At 42.8% G+C, this 22,822-nt stretch overlaps 1 protein-coding gene across 22 annotated transcripts in view; it reads right to left on the bottom strand.

Annotated features, from left to right (window-relative positions):
- Positions 1 to 22,822, bottom strand: part of LOC141054300 (protein unc-80 homolog) — a 305,587-nt gene that overhangs the window by 80,442 nt on the left and 202,323 nt on the right. For all 22 annotated transcript variants that reach the window (XR_012221396.1, XR_012221397.1, XM_073551595.1 and 19 more), the window contains 6 exons: positions 21,213 to 21,313; positions 17,744 to 17,830; positions 17,449 to 17,632; positions 17,266 to 17,360; positions 11,682 to 11,771; positions 9,967 to 10,068 (listed from right to left, as the gene is read on the bottom strand). Coding sequence is in view for 20 of the 22 variants with exons in the window: in XM_073551595.1 (XP_073407696.1) it covers positions 9,967 to 10,068; positions 11,682 to 11,771; positions 17,266 to 17,360; positions 17,449 to 17,632; positions 17,744 to 17,830; positions 21,213 to 21,313 (659 nt within the window). In the remaining 2 variants the exon portion in view is untranslated. The remainder of the gene's footprint in view (positions 1 to 9,966; positions 10,069 to 11,681; positions 11,772 to 17,265; positions 17,361 to 17,448; positions 17,633 to 17,743; positions 17,831 to 21,212; positions 21,314 to 22,822) is intronic.

Below are 22,822 nucleotides of genomic sequence, written 5' to 3'. Positions count from 1 at the left end.
CATGAATAGGCATATTCCTTGATAACCTTTACAGGGTAGACGTCTTTTTTCCTCTGATAAGGAAACTGTTCATTTACTTGGTCTTCTTCTCATTGATTTAGTCCAAGTACCTTTATTGGTCCAATCTTTTCAAATTTTTGGACTTGGAATAGCCACATGTATATCTTGGTAGTAATCTGTTACAGAGACTTATACAGTTACCTCCATTATGGTCTGTGGCATTTGATCTAGTGATTTATTTGCACTACTATCTTTGGTAGCTTTTACATTAATTATTAAAAGTTATGTTTTATGTTATTTCTCTATTGCTGATTTGTTACTCTGTATCGTGAGAATTTGTGGGTATTTAATCCACTTCTGTGCTGTATTTCTAATTGTTTTTTTGGGTATGGCAGGTTTTCTGTCAACTGGTCTAAATACGGACCAATGGCTAGCTGAAGCAAAGGAGGTATTTTCAGAACATACATTCATACAGAAAAAGTATCTCCCCACATATAGCGTTGCCTTTAAAGAACTCACTAAGGTATATCGTGACCAGATTATATCCTGGTGGGAGGTACAGAGCCTCGAAAATTATCTGAAGGCTGGTATCGTCCCACGAGGATTAAGAATTAATATTTCTGCAGGAGCACGACATAAGAACCCCAGTTTCATTGCCAAATGGGAAAAAGAGGCTACAAGTAGTTCCCTTCGCCTCATGCAACTTCTTTTAGAGGAAGAAAAGAAAACTTTGAGTCTTTTGAACGACCGTTTGAGAGATCAAATTGAAGTCACCAAAAAATTCTCTACGGAGACTGATTTTTTCTTTAAAGGAAAGTATGTTAGAAACTAATCTTGAGCGTTTCCAATATCATCTTAAGGAGCGTAAACATCGCCAATACTTGAGGGACGCACAAGATTTTAAGGACAATAAGGCCTATTTGGTTATTAGTAATCGTATTAACAATATTGATCTTGAAACTGATTTGTCTTCTACGGATACAGACTTCTCTGATACTGAGGGAAGGGGTAGAAGCAATAGGGGGAGAAATAGAGGTAGAGTTAGAGGCCGTGGTAATCGTGGTCCTCTGGATAGATGCGACACTATTGCGGGATCGCATTTTTTAGATCAGAGTTATCCTTTAAGGAACCGTCAACATCCGGTACGGAAATAAGAATCGTTCCTGAGGATAACCATTCTAATATTACTTTACCTTTTAGTCGTGTCCCTAATTCAGCATCTTCATCGGTTGCTAACAGTATACAAGTGGTTAACCTTTCCTCTAGGGTGCTCAACCGAGAAGAACTACAGGTTCTGCAAAAGGGTCTTACATTTGTCCCCAGTACAGACTTTGATCTGTTTCGGTCTATAAAAGATCTTAATCTGTTTTTACGTAAGGTACGTTGGAGAAAGTTTTTTCTTCAACAGGATAACCGTACTTGTATAGATATGGGGATTCCTGTTGATTTGTTGCCAGACGTACGCCTGTTGTCTAGTATTGGTGTGGTGAACCCCAATGATCTTGGAAGGGGTCCCTTTACTGATTTAAAAAACAGGAGTACTAAAATGCCCCCTCCTACTGGAGATGTGTCTGCTATAGATATCTTTGAAAACTTGGTTACACAAGATTTGAAATCCTTACAAGGAAAGAAGATCTTTTCCAGGTATAATTGTACTAAAACAGAAATGGCAGTTATCAATAGGCTTGAGCAGGATGACCGCATTGTCATTAAACCCTCAGATAAGGGTGGCAATGTGGTCATCCTTGACTCTACACAATATTCTAAAATGTGTGAGACCCTCCTTGAGGACAGAGTGAGCTATGAGATTTTGGATCATAACCCTACTTCTGATTATTTGTTTGAACTTAAAAACATCTTGGATGAAGGTTTATCCATGAGAGTTATTGATAAATCTGAATTTGATTTTTTAATGCCAAAAGATTCAACAGTTGCTACCTTTTACTGCCTACCAAAATTACACAAGGGGCTTTCCCCTTTAAAGGGGAGACCTATTGTGTCAGGAATGGGCAGCATTAGCCACAACATTGGTATTTATTTAGATCGTGTCCTGAAACCCTTCGTTGCCTCTTTACGATCCTTCGTACAGGACACCCCTGATCTTCTTCGGAGAATAGAGGGATTATGTGTTGATCCTGAGGTTAATTTGGGTAGTATCGATGTGGAGGCGCTTTACACTTCCATACCTCACGATAAGGGGCTTGAAGCTGTATTATATTTCCTGAACACCAGAGGATGTCAATACCGGGCCCACAGCGAGTTTGTCATCAAACTACTTGGTTTCTGTCTCACTAAGAATTTCTTCTTGTTTGATCATAAGATCTACCACCAGCTCAGGGGCACCGCTATGGGGAGCCCATGTGCCCCGGCATATGCAAATTTGTTCCTGGGCTGGTGGGAGGAGACCCAAGTCTTCAGGAGTGGCTTGGATGTTATGGGACGAATCGAGCTGTGGGTTCGGTATATAGATGACATCCTGATTCTGTGGAAGGGTTCTAAGGATAGTTTTTCTGCATTTGTAGATACACTGAATCACAATGAGTGTGGTCTATTTTTTACCTTTGTGATTGATCCGTTTTCATTGTCCTTTCTTGATATATTGATTGAGAGGAAAAATGATGGTACTATTACTACCTGCACTTACAGGAAACCCACGGCTACTAACTCTTTGTTGAGGTGGGATAGCAGTTACCCTATACATCTAAAACGTGGAGTACCTAAGGGTCAATACCTTAGGATACGTAGAAATTGCTCTACAGATGAATCTTTTGAGAGACAGGCGAGAGAACTCAGAGACAGATTTTTGGATAGGGGTTATCCTCATGATGTTTTGAAACGTGCTTATAAACATGCTAAGGGTAAAAACAGAATGGAACTCCTTAGACCCAGACCCAGAGTTGAAAATAAAGGTGAAATGAGGTTGATTACCACTTTTGATAATGGAGCAAGTGATGTACGTGCTATCCTGGCCAAACATTGGCCTGTGTTATTAATGGATAAGGATGTTGGAGGAGAACTTTCGATACGACCTCTGATCACGTACAAGAAAGGCCGTTCATTGAAGGATCGGCTGGTCAACAGTCATTTCACCAGACCTTCCCATACAACTTGGTTGCCCACCAATGTGAATGGTTGCTTTAGATGTGGCCACTGCGTTGCTTGTTCCCACATTTCCCCTGGTGCTGGCTTTGTCAATAATGTCACAGGACAAGCATATCAAATTAGGGAATTCATCAACTGTAGCAGCAAGGGAGTGATTTATAAGGCCACATGTACATGTGGCAAAGAATATGTGGGTAAAACCATCAGGGAATTCAAACGTAGGATTGGGGAACATATTGGAGACATTATCCATAAGAGAGATACCCCTATCTCACGCCACATTAATCAGTGTCAAGGAGGGAATGTTAATTCCATCCAATTTCTGGGGATTGAAAGGGTAAAAAAACCACCAAGGGGTGGTAATTGGGATCGCATCATTCTACAAAAAGAGACTAAGTGGATCTTTTGTTTGAATACCATGACCCCAAGAGGGCTTAATGACCAACTCAATTTTGGCTGCTATATTTAGGGTTTTGATATGTGTGTTTATTATTATTTTTTATTTCCTTTGTATATACTGTAAAATACCTTTTTTATATATGTGTTTGCTACCTTTATATTCTCAGTTTGAATTTTTGTTATTTTCCACCTTTGTTTACTTTGATTCTGGTAATGCTCTTCTGAGGCCCTCTGATTGGGACAATATCCATCCCATGATTTAGGTTGCTGGGTACTATTTTTCGCAATCTTTGTTGTGGTTGAGGCCTTTTAGAGATGCACAATCTGTCTATCCGCTTCTTTAATATCGGCTCACGGACTGATTAAAGCGCGCATGACCGGAAGTTTCGGCGCCATATTGCCTTCCGGCAGTATTGCGACCTTTGTCACATATTTTACTTCCGCCCTGCTGGCACCGATTAAACATGAGTGCGCCTGACCGGAAGTGTGGCGGCCATTTTTCCTGCTGGCACCGATGAGTGCGCATGTCCGGAAGTGTGGCGGCCATTTTGCTTTTGGGCAGTATGACGCAACCGGAAATAGGGCAGCCTTTGCCGCGGGACACTCCTGCGTTTACACACTATTGCTTTGATTTGAATGAGGTATAGGAGGTGGGCGTTTCTTATTAATACATTCATCATGTGCCTGCGTTCCATAAGGGGTAATGGTGGACGGCGTGCGTTCCAAGTCATCTCAGGTGGATGTATTCTATTTGATTGGCAGTTTATTTAAGTACCCTCCTCATCAGTCTGCCTTACTCCATTGTCATCTTAGGAGGCAGCCTGTATACTCTGTGATGATGCCCATTTTGTGCTAATAGGTCCCCTGAAGAGTCAATAAGTGACGAAACGCGTCGGGATGCACAGGGACTTTGTAGGGCTATGGTTTATAGGGATTAGATGTGGACTGCCCTTGTTAGGGCAGGAGTTATGGGTGTCAGAATTTGTAGCTCAAACAGGGCTTGTATAGGGTGAACTCCCCTTTTCTTCCTGACCTGATATGACTCTGATGGGACATCTGACCCTGGACATCCTCCATCTTCATGTGGTGAGATCTTTTCTTTTCACATTATGTTGATGGCTTTATTATTTTGATGTCTTTGTTACATACATGAATAGGCATATTCCTTGATAACCTTTACAGGGTAGACGTCTTTTTTCCTCTGATAAGGAAACTGTTCATTTACTTGGTCTTCTCATTGATTTAGTCCAAGTACCTTTATTGGTCCAATCTTTTCAAATTTTTGGACTTGGAATAGCCACATGTATATATTGGTAGTAATCTGTTACAGAGACTTATACAGTTACCTCCATTATGGTCTGTGGCATTTGATCTAGTGATTTATTTGCACTACTATCTTTGGTAGCTTTTACATTAATTATTAAAAGTTATGTTTTATGTTATTTCTCTATTGCTGATTTGTCAACCCTCAATCTACTAAAATGCTTGTGCACGCCCTCATCATCTCCCGCCTCGACTACTGCAACATCCTTTTCTGTGGTCTCCCTGCTAACACCTTCGCAAGTCTCCAGTCCATCCTTAATTCTGCTCCCCAACTAATTCATCTCTCCTCGCTACTCCTCCGCTTCTCCCCTCTGCAAATCTCTTCACTGGCTTCCATTCCCTCAGCGTATCCAGTTCAAATTACTAATACTGACCTACAAGGCAATCTATAATCAGTCTCCCCCATATGTCTCTGAACTAATCTCCCGATACCTTCCCTCACATAATCTCCGGTCATCCCAAGACCTCCTTCTCTCCTCCACACTTATTCGCTCCTCACCCAACCGCCTCCAAGACTTTTCCCGAATAGCCCCCATCCTCTGGAATTCTTTGCCCCAACATGTCCGACTATCAACCACATTCGGATCCTTCAGATGGAACCTGAAAACCCACCTCTTCAAGAAAGACTACAGCCTGCAATGACCCCACTACCTCCTCACCACTACCGGAGATATCACCTAAACCAACACCAGAACTGCTGCAACCCACCAACCTACTGTCTCCTTCCCCACCATACTGTAGCATGTAAGCCTGAAAGGGCAGGGTCCTTTCCCCTCTGTATCAGTTTGTCATTAAACATAGTAACATAGTTTTAAAGGCTGAAGGAAGACCTTATGTCCATCTAGTTCAGCCTATTTTTAGTGCAGCCGTTCTGCATTGTTGATCCTGGGGAAGGCAAAAAGCCCACAGAGTAGAATCCAATTGTCTCCATAGGGAAAAAAAATTCCTTCCCCTAAGCTGGGTCAACCATCTACCTATAATATTGTTATTCGTAACCTTCTATACTGTTACTCACAAGAAAAGCATCCCGGTGGTCGGCGCTCATAGCAATGCAGTAATTCTGCTACATATAGGTGATCTGCTCATCGCCTATATGTAGCAGAGCCAATCAAGTATGGGAAGCTTCTAGCCTCCCATGGAGGCAATTGAAGAATGCCAAAATGTAAAAAAAAGTTTTAAAAAATATGAAAAAATAAAAAAATATAAAAGTTTAATTCACCCCCCTTTCGCCACATTCAAAATAAAACAATAAAAAAAATCACACTTACACATATTAGGTATCGCCACTGTTGTGAGTTCATTTTCCCCTTCATTACTGAGGCCCGAGGAACTCCCTCTTCTGGTAAAGAAAGGTAGTGAGCCTGATTATCAAACACCTGAGGCTGATGATGATGACTGGCTGAGTGGAGTTACGGACTGGATATAAGGCTGCCGACTCCCTTCTGCCCTGAGGGTGATTTCTCTGTGGGATCCTTGGAGACCAGTCTGAATTCCTGCTCCTCTAAAGCTAAGTTTGCTGCTCGGTCTTTTGCTTTTGTGCTTTGATTTTGTTTTGCTTTGTTTTTCTGGATTTCTGCCATTCCCTGCTGGGGTGTGCTGAATTCATTTAGCTCTGTCTTCTGAAAATACCTGAGTGCTGATTTAGTTTTGAAGCCTAGCAGCTTCAGGGCCTTTTTCATATCAGCTTGTTGGCTTATGTCTTTGATAGGGTTTTGGCAGATTGCAGACAGCAGCCTTCCTGTCCTTTCCTATCTAGATAGTTGCGGGCCCCATGTTTGCTCAGGCTATCTTTCTGTCTGTGTTAGTATTTTCATCTTGCTTCACCGTCATTATATGTTGGGGGCTGCCTATTGCTTTGGGGTCTGCTCTGGGGCAGTTTAGATTTCCCCTTTCTTTCTTTAGGCCTATGTAATTCTCCGGCTGTGATCGAGGGGTCTAGGGCTTCGTAGGAACCCCCCACGGCTACTGCTAGTTGTGTTGATAGGTTCAGGGGTCTGCAATCTGATAGTTGCCAACTTCTCTGGTTTTCTGGACTTAGCTTGTATTTCTGCTTTTGCCTCCTACGGTGACTCATTCATAACACGCCACGTTCAGAATCGCCCTATCCGATCTATCAATAAAAAAGGGTTTAGCCCGATCACTAAACGGCATAGCGAGAAAAAAATAAAAACGCCAGAATTACGTTTTTTTTTCGCAGTGACATTGCATTAAAATGCAATAACGGGCGATCGAAAGAAATTATCTGCACAAAAGTGGTATCATTAAAAACGTCAGCTCGGTCCGCAAAAAATAAGCCTTCACGCAACCTCAGATCACGAAAATTTGAGACGCTACGGGTCTTGGAAAATGGCGCATTTTATTTTACAAACTTTGGAATTTTTTTTCATCACTTAGATAAAAAAGAACCTAGACATGTTTGGTGTCTATGAACTCATAATGACCTGGAGAATCATATTGACAGGTCACTTTTAGCATTTAGTGAACCTAGCAAAAAAGCCAAGCAAAAAACAAGTGTGGGATTGCACTTTTTTTGCAATTTTACCGCACTTGGATATTTTTTTCCATTTTGCAGTACATGACATGGTAAAACCAATGATGTCGTTCTAAAGTACAACTCGTCCCCCAAAAAGCAAGCCCCCATATGGCCATATTGACAGAAAAATAAAAAAGTTATGGCTCTGGAAAGAAGGAGAGAGAAACATGAAAATGCAAAACCAAAAATACCCCTGGTCATTAAGGGGTTAACAGGAACCTGTCAGCAGGATTGTGCATAATAAACTACACACAGTGCCAAGTCGGCGCTGTTACATGAATAAAATGATACCTTGGTTGGTGAAATCCATCTCGTGGCTGTCTCTTAATCTTTATTTTTAGTTTGCAGCTAATGAGATTCTTGTTCCCTTAGGCGCGGTTCATGTACGATGGGTATGGAAAGTATTCAGACCCCTTTACATTTTTCACTCTTTGTTTCATTGCAGCCATTTGGTAAATTCAAAAAAGTTCATTTTTTTCTCATTAATGTACACTCTGCACCCCATCTTGACTGAAGAAAAAAAAAATGTAGAACTCAGACACTCATATTTAAGTTACATGCTGTCCATTCCATTGTGATCCTCCTTGAGATGGTTCTACTCCTTCATTGGAGTCTAGCTGTGTTTAATTAAACTGATAGGACTTGATTTGTAAAGGCACACACCTGTGTCTATATCAGACCTCACAGCTCACAGTGCATGTCACACCAAATGAGAATCATGACGTCAAAGGAACTGCCCAAGGAGCTCAGAGACAGAATTGTGGCAAGGCACAGATCAGCCCAAGGTTACAAAAGAATTTCTGCAGTTCTCAAGGTTCCTAAGAGCACAGTGGCCTCCATAATCCTTAAATGGAAGAAGTTTGGGTCCACCAGAAGTCTTCCTAGACCTGGCCGTCCAGCCAAACAGAGCAATCGTGAGAGAAAAGCCTTGTTGAGAGAGGTAAAGAAGAACCCCAAGATCACTGTTGCTGAGATCAACAGATGCAATAGGGAGATGGAAGAAAGTTCCACAAAGTCAACTATCACTGCAGCCCTCCACTAGTCGGGCAGTTATATTTGCACTGGGACATAAATTATAGTCATTGATGACATATTGTTTATTATTTTGTCCCAGATAATGGTTACATTGCTTTGCTACACCTTCGCTGTATGTTCGGGCATTTATGGTAGAGTGGCTCGACAGAAGCCTCTCCTCAGTGCCAGACATATGAAAGCCCGCATAGAGTTTGCTAAAAAACACATGAAGGACTCCCAGACTATGAGAAATAAGATTATCTGGTCTGATGAGACAAATACAGAACTTTTTGGTGATAATTCTAAGCGGTATGTGTGGAGAAAACCTGGCACTGCTCATAACCTGCCCAATACAATCCCAACAGTGAGACATGGTGGTGGCAGCATCATGCTATGGGGGTATTTTTCAGCTGCAGGGACAGGGCGACTGGTTGCAATTGAAGGAAACATGAATGCGGCTAAGGACAGAGATATCCTGGATGAAAACCTCTTTCAGAGTGCTCTGGACCTCTGAAATTTAAAGGGGTCTGAATACTTTCTGTACCTACTGTATGTGTGCCTTAATTAGGTATTCATAATGCAGACTGCTGACATGTCACTGCTCCCTCACTGACCTGCCCACTAGTTTGCATAATGAATACCTGACATACTGAATAAAAAAAAAGCTTCTGCAGGTAGGTGCTGGCCATGGCACCTGCTCTGCCGCATAATTGCTTGTATAGTGTGCCAATAATACAATTTTATGATGTTATTCAGCTAGGAGAAGAAAAAAAAAAATTTGAAAATGGCCCCGCTGCCGAGAGCAGTAGCAGCTATCTGTGTCTAGCTGTGATCTGATAGCTGCTACTGCGCATGCACTGGTGGCGCCATTTTACTAGAGATGAAAAAAAATCCTCCTCCAAGATGGCGCCGCCGGCGCATGCGCAGTAGAGGCTATCGGATCTCTATACACACTGATAGCTGGCTGCTACTCCACTGGTGTGGGCTGCTCCATCTTAGAGGAGAATTTTTTTTTCATCTCCAGTAAAATGGCACTGCCGGATAACAGCTAGACACCGATAGCTGCTACTGCGGAGGCGCAGCGGGCGCCATTTTCAAACAGATTTTTTTTTTCTCCTAGCTGAATAACATCACAAAAATGTATTATTGGTACACTAAACAAGCGATTATACTGCAGAGCAGGTGCCACGGCCGGCACCTGTCTGCAGAAGCGCTTTCTTTTTTATTCAGTACATTAGGAATTCATTATGTAAACTAGGGGGAAGGTCAGTGAGGGAGCAGTGACCTGTCAGCAGGCTGCATTATGAATATCTAATCAGAGCACCACATACATGAACCCAACCTTAGGGCACGAGAATCTCATTAACACAAAACTGAAAATAAAGATGAAGAAACAACCACAAGACGGATTTCATCAACCAAGGTATCATTGTAATCAGTTTAATGGTGCCGACCTGACACTGTGTGTAGGTTACTGTGGACAACCCTGCAGATAGATTCCCTTTAATGTTCTCTCCTGGGTATTGCAAATAGGCTCCTAGTCCTCTGAATCTTATACATTTTTAATACAAAACAAAAGACAAAAATATGTGTACCTGTTTTTGAATAAGTTCTTGGCCCTTTTCAGGGGACATGTGCACTAGATTCAGCTGTGGTGACACTGATCTCCGGAATGGGTAGATGTCCCGTACATAAGTCTTCAAACACGTAAAAGAAAAAACAGTTAAACCACAGCACAGGATTTAAAGAGGTTGTCTGGTCAGAATATATTTATTACTTTTCCTTGGGATAGCTTATCAATATCAAATTAATGAGGGTCTGGCAACCAGCACCCCCCCCCCCCAATTAGATAGGTTACCAACTGTTCAGACATTCCAGGACAGTCTGTAAAAATAGAGCACTTATTTGCCCTCTTCATAAAAAAATTTAAGGCGTCCAGGATTTTTTTTTGAAGCTGAAGAAACTTATGCAGTCTATTTTGGCCATAATTATCCTCATTTTACATTTTTCCATGAATAAAATTAATGTTTTCATATCTGAATTATGGCCTGTGCACATATATCACTTAGAATCATAATAATTTATTATAGGTTTCCTATGTGTCAATAAAAAATATTCTATCTCCGTGACTGTTTGATAAGCTTCCAGAAAATTGGCAACCCTACTGATCAGATGTTATGAGCTCTGGTGGTAGCCGGATGTAAACACATTGAACAGTGCTGCACTGAACAGATGCATTCAATATGTAGTGGCTGCTGCCAGGTACTGCAGAACAGCTTATATTCTCTTAAAGGATTGGTCAACAATATCTTTTGAAGGGATAAACCCTTTAATTATAAAACAAACCTTCCAAACATACTGAACAGCATCCCCATAACAAATGATAATTTCTAAATTTGTCTGGTATGGATAAAACAGAGGTATATTAGCCTTTTGTTTGCTAAAGTGATGTTCTTTTTTGTTTCAGTTCAACAATATAAAAAACAGGTATTCACATCTATAGACTAAAGGCCCCATACACAGACTATTGTCGCCCAACCACCCTGAAACTGGCCAACAGTCTAATGTGTTTAGCGCACTGGCTGATTGATGGTCGGGGGATATATCGATCACACATGTCCATTTTCAGACTGACGATAGCATTGTTCTCCCAAAAATAAGTCACTAGCCAACGTGTTAGTTGGCAGCTTTCTCATAGAGAACACAGGTGTGCTCCACCAAACAAGCGCTCACGTGTATGCGTTAGTTGACCAAGATGGCTGTTGGTCGAACGATCCACCAAAGCATCAGTCGGCTAACAGCCATCTAATGTGTATGGTGGGCTTAAAGGGAATCTGTCACCCCTTTTTTGAGATATCATATCATGATATCATTCAATTGTGTGTGACATAAGGATTCTCTTAGTACTTTTGCTTCCCCCGACCCCGCATCTTTCATGCATAAATACCTTTTTTATATCGGTTCAGATGTATGTAAACTGCTGCAGTCCGGTCCGATGGGCGGGGCTTATTCACCTGCTCCCCCCCCCTCCCTGTCTTGCTCTATGCATTTCTTCTTGCGTAGAGCAAGACAGGGAGGGGGGAGCAGGTGAATAAGCCCCGCCCATCGGACCAGACTGCGGCAGTTTACATACATCTGAACCGATATAAAAAAGGTATTTATGTATGAAAGGTGCGGGGTCAGGGGGAAGCAAAAGTACTATGAGAATCCTTTTGTGACACACAATTGAATGATATCATTATATGATATCTCAAAAAAGGGGTGACAGATTCCCTTTAACACAGTAAATGTGTCCGGACTTTGATCTCACCTTATTATAGTGAGTTAGATTCCACCTTTTATCCATCAGGAAATAATTTGCAGCCTGTGAATCTGCTATGTTGAAGAATTCCAGACACTCCTAATGGAGGGAATACAGAAAAAAAACAAGAAAAAAGTGATTTTTTTTTTCAAGTAAATCTAAATAGTATAATACCCCATAAGGGTTAACGCTCATGGGACGCCCTCACACCCAGGGCCCAATGGTCCTCAATTGGAGATGTCACGGTAGCTGTAACCCGGCCCATGGCCCTGGGCGACCATTGTAAATGTTCAGTGTCAATGTGTAAGTCGTGATGCCACCTGTGGTGTTCGGCAATGAAGATGTAAGCCGACGCTGCAGACAGATCCTCTGGGACAGATGGTGTGGTGCAGCAGTGATGTTATACAGGCAGGGCTGTAGTCCCAGTGCAGAGTAGGTGAAGTGACACGTATATGGTGTAGTGCCAGGTGCAAGGGATGTAGCAGTGCTGGGCAGGTTGGCGCAGGAATAAGTGGAGGACACCAGGGCATGTAGTTCCAAAGCTTTACTCACAGTCTGTTGTACAAACAGGCGCCTGCCTCCGTGCCGTGTCCTCCGGGTCAGGGACTCAGTCAACCTCCAAGCCAGATGGAATACTCCTTTCCAACACTCCGCCAACACGTGCCTTTCTGAACGCCTCCTCTAATAGCGCCTTTAAATGAAGTACTCCTAGTACTGAGTTACACTGGAGTTCCTCCTGTCCGATGTTCTTATGAACTCTACTTGTACTGCAGACAGCTGTAGCCTGCTTCGGGGACTTCTTGCTACTAAGTCCCTGCTCAATATCCAGCTGCTGTTGTACCCTCAAGTCTTGTGTGGGAATAAAGTGGTCACTACTTCTATTCTTCCGGTGTCTGCTGCAGGACCATTAGTATCCATACAATCTCGGGGACCGGGCCCCGGCCTTGCGCTTGGAACTTCTAGGAAGGGTTCTCTTCTAACCCACGTCCTCTGTTCCCTTTTACTCCTCACGTTCCGTACTAGTCTTTCTTTCTATGGAGAATCAGGCTTTCAGTCTATGTTGCTCTCTCTCTCTTCCTTTCCCGTGCCAGCAGACCCAGGTAACTGGGATCTGCTGCAGCACTTCCTTCCATCTATCCCTCTCTCCAGGGATCTTCTTCTCTCCAACTCTCTAACCAACTGACTGACTGTCCTAAACTCTTCCCGCTCCTTGTTATGTAATATAACTCCACCCACCCCCCAGCACGTTTCGTGTTCCAAGCAGGGAGCCACCAATGGGTGCTTTGCTATACTCCAAGCAGGGAGCCACCGAAGGTGCTTTGCTACACTACTTTGTGGTGTGGGGTGCAGGTGTTGGAGCGTGGTCAGGAGTCTCCACCTTACCTGGATGGTGGGATACCACACCTCAGGAGGAGGTGCAGTACCTCTGTGGCGACTGAGCCTCAGGGGCACCACATACCCCCCATTAAACACAGCACGTCCGCAGGCTGCAAGGCAAACAAAAGTTGACAAATACAGGAACATACAAAATTTTTTTGCAATGCTTAATAAACAGTTCTAATCTAATCTTCTCAATATGAAAGGCAATCATTCTTGAACGCTGCAAACAATTCTTAATTAACTATCTAAAGTCCTAATTCAAAAAGTGCTTTTGGCTATAACTCACTACCACTTCAAGTACTCTGCATCAACACACTTCTTCATTACAATTTCTACTTTCCATCATTAACCTTAAGTGATAACCGCCGATGCCTGGTCCATCACCTACATCTTTCAAATCTTTATTCTCATTTAACATCTCTTTATTAAAACATTCCTATAAAAGTTACTGTGACTAACTACATTCTTCATAAAAGCTGTTTTCTATCTATTAATACTTTCATAAGACACATTATCAAATACTTCACATCAAAAACTTCAATAATTCTTGTAAGTGCTTGCCACGGCTCCCAGCCGGGATCTCTTGCAGTGTTCTTTGATTGGAGCTATGCTCCAGGTGAGGTAGTCTTTATCTTCAAAAGGTCTATGTAAAACCAAGAAAGGACACCTAAAGAGGTGCAAACTATTTACAAACACAGTCCGGATCACTTAGTGTTCATGATCTCCACAGTTCAATTATGAAAAATATGCTGCCAATGCAACTGGGCAATAAAACTGGAAAACAGAAAAAGAACCATGATTAACAAATAAGGCACAATGGTGCAAATACCCTCCTGGGTAACGAGAGTCAATGGAATATTTCTTTATTGGGGGTCCCCTCCTGGGGTACTGGAAGCTGGTTTTCTTGGCTGCTGCTTCCACGGAAGAATTTCTTGACATCTTCTTCCTGCTGTTTACCCACAAATTGCATATACTCTTTCTCCCGAGGAGTTAAATTGGTATCTGCTTGTGAAGGTAGCATTTCCGCTGCTGCTGGTGGTATTGCAGCCTCCTCCGGCTCCAGGGGCGCTGCCTGGGGTAGAGCTTGTGCAGCGGCGACGGGTACCGGTGGTGAAGGTACCGCGGGTGTAGGCCCCTCCTGCGTGCGCTGCAGATTCAAGGTCCATAAGGCTTCCTGCCTGAGCCGCAAACGGTGCATCAGCTGGGCAATCTCATCCTCCAGCTGCTGGCGGTTCATCCTGGAAGTCAGGTCGGAGCCTTCAGCCATTGCGCCGGGGAGATTCAGCTCAACCTCCTCGCGCTCCACAGGCCTCCTTCCTTCTCCTTCCAATATGGCGTTCTGGCGTTCTTCCTCCTTCCTGGACTCTTTTCCCGCCACTGGCTTCCGCTTCTCCTTCTGGGGGCGGCGTCTTTTTCCTATTCCTCCATACCAAGCCAGTATATGAACCCCTCGGGGGGTGGGCGATGTTGCTGTCGCATAGTTCAGACAGGGGAGGCCCAGGACAGTCCGCGCTCTTTTCTGAGGACCACCCATATTGTCACGCCCTTCTTCACCGCACCAGCAGCCATTTTTAACATTCATTTTACAGTCTATTAAATTGGGTCTTCTGCACATTTCCAAAAGTTTTAAGTCTTAGGCACACAGAACCCGATGGCATCGGGTCTCGTCATCCTGTTTGTGATGCCAAAAATGGGACGCCCTCGCACCCAGGGCAGTGGGGTACTCGGTACCGGGCCCGATGGTCCTCAATGGGAGATGTCACGGTAGCTGGAACCCAGCCCGTGGCCCTGGGCGCCCATTGTAAATGTTCAGTGTCAATGTGTAAGTCGTGACGCCACCTGTGGTGTTCGGCAATGAAGATGTAAGCCGACGCTGCAGACAGATCCTCTGGGACAGATGGTGTGGTGCAGCAGTGATGTTATAGCCCTCCACAAGCAGGGCTGTAGTCCCAGGGCAGAGTAGGTGAAGTGACACGTATATGGTGTAGTGTCAGGCGCAAGGGATGTAGCAGTGCTGGGCATGTTGACGCAGGAATAAGTGGAGGACACCAGGGCATGTAGTTCCAAAGCTTTACTCACAGTCTGTTGTACAAACAGGTGCCTGCCTCCGTGCCGTGTCCTCCGGTTCAGAGACTCAGTCAACATCCAGGCCAGATGGAATACTCCTTTCCAACACTCCGCCAACATGTGCCTTTCTGAACGCCTCCTCTTCTAGTGCCTTTAAATGAAGTACTCCTAGTACTGAGTTACACTGGAGTTCCTCCTGTCCGATGTTCTTTTGAACTCTACTTGTACTACAGACAGCTGTAGCCTGCTTCGGGGACTTCTTGCTACTAAGTCCCGGCTCACTATCCAGTTGCTGTTGTGCCCCCAAGTCTTGTGTGGGAATAAAGTGGTCACTACTTCTATTCCTCCGGTGTCTGCTGCAGGACCATTAGTATCCATACAACCTCGGGGACCGGGCCCCGGCCTTGCACTTGGAACTTCTAGGAAGGGTTCTCTTCTAACCCACGTCCTCTGTTCCCTTTTACTCCTCACATTCCTTACTAGTCTTTCTTTCTATGGAGAATCAGGCTTTCAGTCTATGATGCTCTCTCTCTTCCTTTCCCGTGCCAGCAGACCCAGGTCACTGGGATCTGCCGCAGCACTTCCATCCATCTATCCCTCTCTCCAGGGATCTTCTTCTCTCCAACTCTCTAACCAACTGACTGACTGACCTAAACTCTTCCCGCTCCTTGTTATGTAATATAACTCCACCCACCTCCCAGCACGTTTCGTGTTTCAAGCAGGGAGCCACCAATGGGTGCTTTGCTATACTCCAAGCAGGGAGCCGCCGAAGGTGCTTTGCTACACTACTTTGTGGTGTGGGGTGCAGGTGTTGGAGCGTGGTCAGGAGTCTCCACCTTACCTGGATGGTGGGGCACCACACCTCAGGAGGAGGTGCAGTACCTCTGTGGCGACTGAGCCTCAGGGGCGCCACACTCATCAGGACCACAGTTCTGATGAACATATGGCCATGTGTATGTAACTGTACACAATTGCATAAGTCTAACATAAAAACTACCATTAATACAGTTATATTAAAAAGGTAACCTGCATTGTTCAATTCACTGTGGGACCCACATGTATTCTGGCAAATAAAAGCACACCCTGCTGGCATACATTTTGCAGTAAAAGTCACTGGGCATAATTTTGTATACTTCTGTAGATTTTTCCCTATCATGCATTCAGTTCAGCTACAGCTCTGATTCTCATTTGTAAAGCACAATCTCTAAATTATTTGTTTTAGAAGCCAGAATTACTCATTGGAAGAGATTCACCAACAATGATACTGCTCCATAGTAAGTCATTACGAAGACCTACTGGGCCAGGGAAAATGGAATATCACTTTAAAGGAATATTGAGTAGGTGAGCAACATTCAGGATGGGTCCACACATGGCCAGCACCGTGTCATTATGTTAACCTGATGTTTACAAAAACACCAGATGGACTTTGATGGAGGAGCTGGTCTTGTTCTTTAGAACCTATCTGATACATCAGTTTTGTACTGGACAAGTGCAGAAGTTGATGTGGTGGCTTGCTGACAATATTTGGTGTAACATTGGGAGTAAATGTTAAATAAGCCTGATGGAAACTGATGTATTTTTTTCTCCAGCCTTATATTAATATTTATTCTGCATTGCTTATATGGCACCATCATATTCCATAGCACTTTACAGACATTATCATCACTTTCTTTGGAGTGTGGAAAGAGATTGGAGTACCTGGAAGAAACACACACAAACACGGGGAGAACATACTGTATAAACTCCTTGCAAATGTTGTCCTTGGTAGCATTTGAACCCAGGACGTCAAAGCTGCAAAACAACAGTGCTAACCACTGAGCCACTGTGATGCCCATTTCACCATCGCTTGGTTGCATCAGGCTCAATAACCTGAGCCTGGTGAAACAGAAAGACAGTCACACTATTTGTAAATTGTGTGCCCCTTCCCTTTTCCAAAAACAACATGGTGCAGGTGTTTAAAACAGAACTTTACACTTTTATGTATACTACAGTCCATGATATGTTTGACATAAACCTAGAACCCTTTTTAACAGAAAATGTAAGTAATGCATCGATGCATATTTATCATGCTACCTTACAATGTGCCTGGTGCACCACCAGACTTAGCATATACAATTATGGTAAAGGTTCCCTTTAGCCTGCTTACCTTCAGGAGTGCTTCAAACTGGGTGTCTTCATGTACTGGCAGTTGCGTAGGGATGTCACATTCATTCTGCCCATGAACCACCAGGGTTTTTGTACCTATCATAAGTTAGCAAAATCTATTATAACAACAATATAAATTAAAACTGAAAGCAGCTGGAGTCACTGATCTTTGATGACTGCTGACCTGGCATGGATGCTGTCACCAGCAGTTTAACCTCACATTGTTCCTTTTTCATTGTCTGCTTCAGGTCTTTAAAAAATAAACCTTCCACATAGCCAACCACTTCCCACAAAAAGGTCAAAGTTGCCGAAATAGCATCCATTCCCCATTCACACGGTGTACGTACAAAATACATGATAAGTCCGACCTAAAAAGAAATGCGCAGAAATACCACATATTAGTGAGTATGTCAGCACAAAAGCCACATTGTTTTACAAACCGGGATACAAGGACAACAAAGTGGGCCGAAATAACTCACCAAGTAGTTGAACAGAATGTGTGAAGTTTGAGCAGGAAAATCTCCAATGTTTAGCAGCAGCTTTCTTAACATATAGATGAGTTCATCCTGAAACAACCAACAGGACAAAACGCAGGTCAGTTGTACTATACAGTGGGTACGAAAAGTATTCAGACCTCTTTAAACTTTTCACTATTTGTTTCATTGCAGCCATTTGGTAAAATCAAAAAAGTTCTTTTTTTTTCATTAATGTACACTCTGCACCACATCTTGACTGGAAAAAAAACAGAAATGTAGAGATTTTTGCAAATTTATTAAAAAAGAAAAACTCAAATTATCACATGGTCATAAGTATTCACACTCTTTGCTCAGTATTGAGTAGAAGCACCCTTTTGAGCTTGTACAGCCATGAGTCTACTTGGGAATGATGCATCAAGTTTTTCACACCTGGATTTGGGGATCCTCTGCCATTCTTCCTTGCAGATCCTCTCCAGTTCCGTCAGGTTGGATGGTGAATGTTGATGGACAGCCATTTTCAGGTCTCTCCAGAGATGCTCAACTGGGTTTAGGTCAGGGCTCTGGCTGGGCCAGTTAAGAATGGTCACAGAAGTGTTCTGAAGCCACTCCTTTGTTATTTTAGCTGTGTGCTTAGGGTCATTGTCTTGTTGGAAGGTGAACCTTTGGCCAAGTCTGTGGTCCAGAGCACTCTGGAAGAGGTTTTCATCCAGGATATCTCTGTAATTGTCGCATTCATGTTTCCTTCAATTACAGCCAGTCGTCCTGTCCCTGCATCTGAAAAACACCCCCATAGCATGATGCTGCCACCACCATGTCTCACTGTTGGGATTGTATTTTGCAGATGATGAGCAGTGCCGCGTTTTCTCCACACATATCGCTGAGAATTATCACCAAAAAGTTCTATCTTCATTTCATCAGACCAGAGAATCTTATTTCTCATAGTCTGGGAGTCCTTCATGTGTTTTTCAGCAAACTTTATGCGGGTTTTCATATGTCTGGCACTGAGGAGAGGCTTCCATTGGGCCACTCTGCCATAAAGGCCCGACAGGTGGAGGGTTGCAGTGATAGTTGACTTTGTGGAATTTTCTCCCATCTTCCTACTGCATCTCTGGAGCTCAGTCACAGTGATCTTGGGGTTCTTCTTTACCTCTCTCACCAAGGCTCTTCTCCCATGATTGCTCAGTTTGGCTGGATGGCCAAGTCTTGGAAGACTTCTGGTGGTCCCAAACTTCTTCCATTAAAGGATTATGGAGGCCATTGTCCTCTTAGGAACCTTGAGAACTGTAGAAATTCTTTTGTAACTTTGGCCAGATGTGTGCCTTGCCACAATTATGTCTCTGAGCTCCTTGGGCAGTTCCTTTGACCTCATGATTCTCATTTGGTCTGACATGCACTGTGAGCTGTGAGGTCTTATATACAGTTGTGGCCAAAAGTATTGACACCCCTGCAATTCTGTCAGATAATACTCAGTTTCTTCCTGAAAATGATTGCAAACACAAATTATTTGGTATTATTATCTTCATTTAATTTGTCTTAAATGAAAAAAAACACAAAAAGAATTGTCCTAAAGCCAAATTGGATATAATTCCACACCAAACATAAAAAAAGAGGGTGGACAAAAGTATTGGCACTGTTCGAAAAATCATGTGATGCTTCTCTAATTTGTGTAAATAATAGCACCTGTAACTTACCTGTGGCACCTAACAGGTGTTGGCAATAACTAAATGACACTTGCAGCCAGTTGACATGGATTAAAGTTGACTCAACCTCTGTCTTGTGTCCTTGTGTGTAACACATTGAGCATGGAGAAAAGAAAGAAGACCAAAGAACTGTCTGAGGACTTGAGAAACCAAATTGTGAGGAAGCATGAGCAATCTCAAGGCTACAAGTCCATCTCCAAAGACCTGAATGTTCCTGTGTCTACCGTGCGCAGTGTCATCAAGAAGTTTAAAGCCCATGGCACTGTGGCTAACCTCCCTAGATGTGGACGGAAAAGAAAAATTGACAAGAGATTTCAACGCAAGATTGTGCGGATGTTGGATAAAGAACCTCGACTAAAATCCAAACAAGTTCAAGCTGCCCTGCAGTCCGAGGGTACAACAGTGTCAACCCGTACTATCCATCGGCGTCTGAATGAAAAGGGACTGTATGGTAGGAGACCCAGGAAGACCCCACTTCTTACCCCAAGACATAAAAAAGCCAGGCTGGAGTTTGCCAAAACTTACCTGAAAAAGCCTAAAACGTTTTGGAAGAATGTTCTCTGGTCAGATGAGACAAAAGTAGAGCTTTTTGGGCAAAGACATCAACATAGAGTTTACAGGAGTAAAAAAAAGGCATTCAAAGAAAAGAACACAGTCCCTACAGTCAAACATGGCTGAGGTTCCCTGATGTTTTGGGGTTGCTTTGCTGCCTCTGGCACTGGACTGCTTGACCGTGTGCATGGCATTATGAAGCCTGAAGACTACCAACAAATTTTGCAGCATAATGTAGGGCCCAGTGTGAGAAAGCTGGGTCTCCCTCAAAGGTCATGGGTCTTCCAGCAGGACAATGACCCAAAACACACTTCAAAAAGCACTAGAAAATGGTTTGAGAGAAAGCACTGGAGACTTCTAAGGTGGCCAGCAATGAGTCCAGACCTGAATCCCATAGAACACCTGTGGAGAGATCTAAAAATGGCAGTTTGGAGAAGGCACCCTTCAAATATCAGGGACCTGGAGCAGTTTACCAAAGAAGAATGGTCTAAAATTCCAGCAGAGCATTGTAAGAAACTCATTGATGGTTACCGGAAGCGGTTGGTCGCAGTTATTTTGGCTAAAGGTTGTGCAACCAAGTATTAGGCTGAGGGTGCCATTACTTTTGTCTGGCCCATTTTTGGAGTTTTGTGTGAAATGATCAATGTTTTGCTTTTTGCTTCATTCTCTTTTGTGTTTTTTCATTTAAGACAAATTAAATGAAGATAATAATACCAAAGAATTTGTGTTTGCAATCATTTTCAGGAAGAAACTGAGTATTATCTGACAGAATTGCAGGGGTGTCAATACTTTTGGCCACAACTGTAGACAGGTGTGTGCCTTTACAAATCAAGTCCTATCAGTTTAATTAAACACAGCTGGACTCCAATGAAGGAGTAGAACCATCTCAAGCAGGATCACAAGGAAATGGACAGCATGTGACTTAAATATGAGTTTCTGAGCAAAGGGTCTGAATACTTATGACCATGTGATATTTTGGTCTTTCTTTTTCAACACATTTGGAAAAATTTCTACATTTCTGTTTTTTTTTCAGTCAAATTGGGGTGCAGAATGTACATTAATGAGAACAAAAATGAACTTTTGGATTTTACCAAATGGCTGCAATGAAACAAAGAGTGAAAAATTTAAAGGGGTCTGAATACTTTCCGCACCCACTGTATATAGCATAATATTGTATGAAAATACACAGCAAACATTCATACAAAGAGAATGTGCATTACCTGTCGATTACTAATAGTTAATTTTTCCAGGAAATGTCTCAGCACAGTAGACGGATCTTCGATTAAACAATTCCAAAGAACTTGCTGAGCTACGGCACTCACTGCGGAAACAATAAAAAGTCTGTGGGAGGTATGAGAGGTATTCTCTTGTCAGTTTTTATACTACATCAAATTGTATTTGTAATAATATGGATGATTTAGGTCAAATAATAAAGCAACAATGGAAAAGTTCAAATTCAGTTCAAACCTCAGTTTACAGTATTCATTGCCTATTTCCCTACATAGTGGTAGATGATAAAACACTTGTTGCCTGCTGCTACCACTAAGTGGAGCCTTTCTGAAGAATGCATTATTATAGTCAATGTTAACTATATACGGTACATTTGTCTTTGTCTTCCAGGTTTGGCACATTGACAGTCAATCGTTAGTCAATGAATTTGGGATCAGTGGGGATCCAACTCTTGGCATCCCACCGATCAGTTATTTGATGAAGCCGTGATTATTCACTGTTTACACTGTTCCATTTACCTACCTAGTTGTAGCAGTAACAGGGTATTCCGGTCTTATCACATCATCTTAAATTGGGCATGGCTGCCATACCCAGCACTGCTACTACTTATGAGATGGCACAATGTGAACACTGAAGAGGCTGAAGGATGCAAACAAGCGCCACGACCTCTTAAAACTGTCTATTGGACAATCACCGATCTAATATTGACAGCAAAAGGCCCCGTCACACACAGCGATCTCGCTAGCGGCTCCTGGATACCCGATGTTTACATTAGAAACCAGCGTCGCTGGTCCTGATCGCTGGAGGGGCTGTCTATGTGACAGCTCACCAGCGATCAGCCTAACGATGTCCAAGCGATCCCATCCATGTCGGATCGTTGGTGGGATCGCTGGGACATCGTTATGTGTGACGGGGCCTTAACACAACAAAAGGCCATCACTATTCTAAGCCTGAATATCCCCTTTAAGTAAATTATGCTTTGTTCCCTTTATTGAACAGCACCTAATCAAGAAACAATAGAAAATGAGTAAGAGAGTTATACATTTTTCATCCCCATGTCATCCTGCTACCCAAACCACCCTATCTCCACCAATCCACATCCCAGTTGAGTGAGAAAAAAAACTGAGATAACACTCAAAACACCTTATTATAATAATTAATAGGCCTGCAAGGGTAAAATTGTTTGAAAAGAGATGATTTTTAAATACTTTCAATGCTATCGAAAAAATTCCATCATGTAAAAAATTTTTCACAAACACTGACTCCACAGGCTTTTTCTTGCACCATTTTTTGACCCCTTTGCGTGACCTTTGGTGGATGATTTTGGTGTCATTAGATTGGTTAGAAATTAATTGACTCTGTGCTACGATTGGCTGCTGTGGGCATAGAAGATATTCTTAAAACAGCTTCAAAAGAGTGTTGTGGTGTTCATAACATCCATTCATAGCAAATCTTTCATTTTACCTCAGCAATGTAAGAAATGAAAGCGGCATTGTGATTGGTTGTTATGGCCAGTAAAGACAGGTTTTTAATTTAACAGTTCATAACAATGTGGTGGTGTCCATAGCAACCAATCAGAGCACAGCTTTTATTTTACCTC

This window comes from Dendrobates tinctorius, unplaced genomic scaffold (genome assembly GCF_039654945.1).
Source record: "Dendrobates tinctorius isolate UK_male_01 unplaced genomic scaffold, ASM3965494v1 ptg000177l, whole genome shotgun sequence".
Taxonomy (NCBI): domain Eukaryota; kingdom Metazoa; phylum Chordata; class Amphibia; order Anura; family Dendrobatidae; genus Dendrobates; species Dendrobates tinctorius.
Note: the sequence above shows the minus strand (reverse complement) of the source record. Positions and strands in the feature narration are given on the sequence as shown.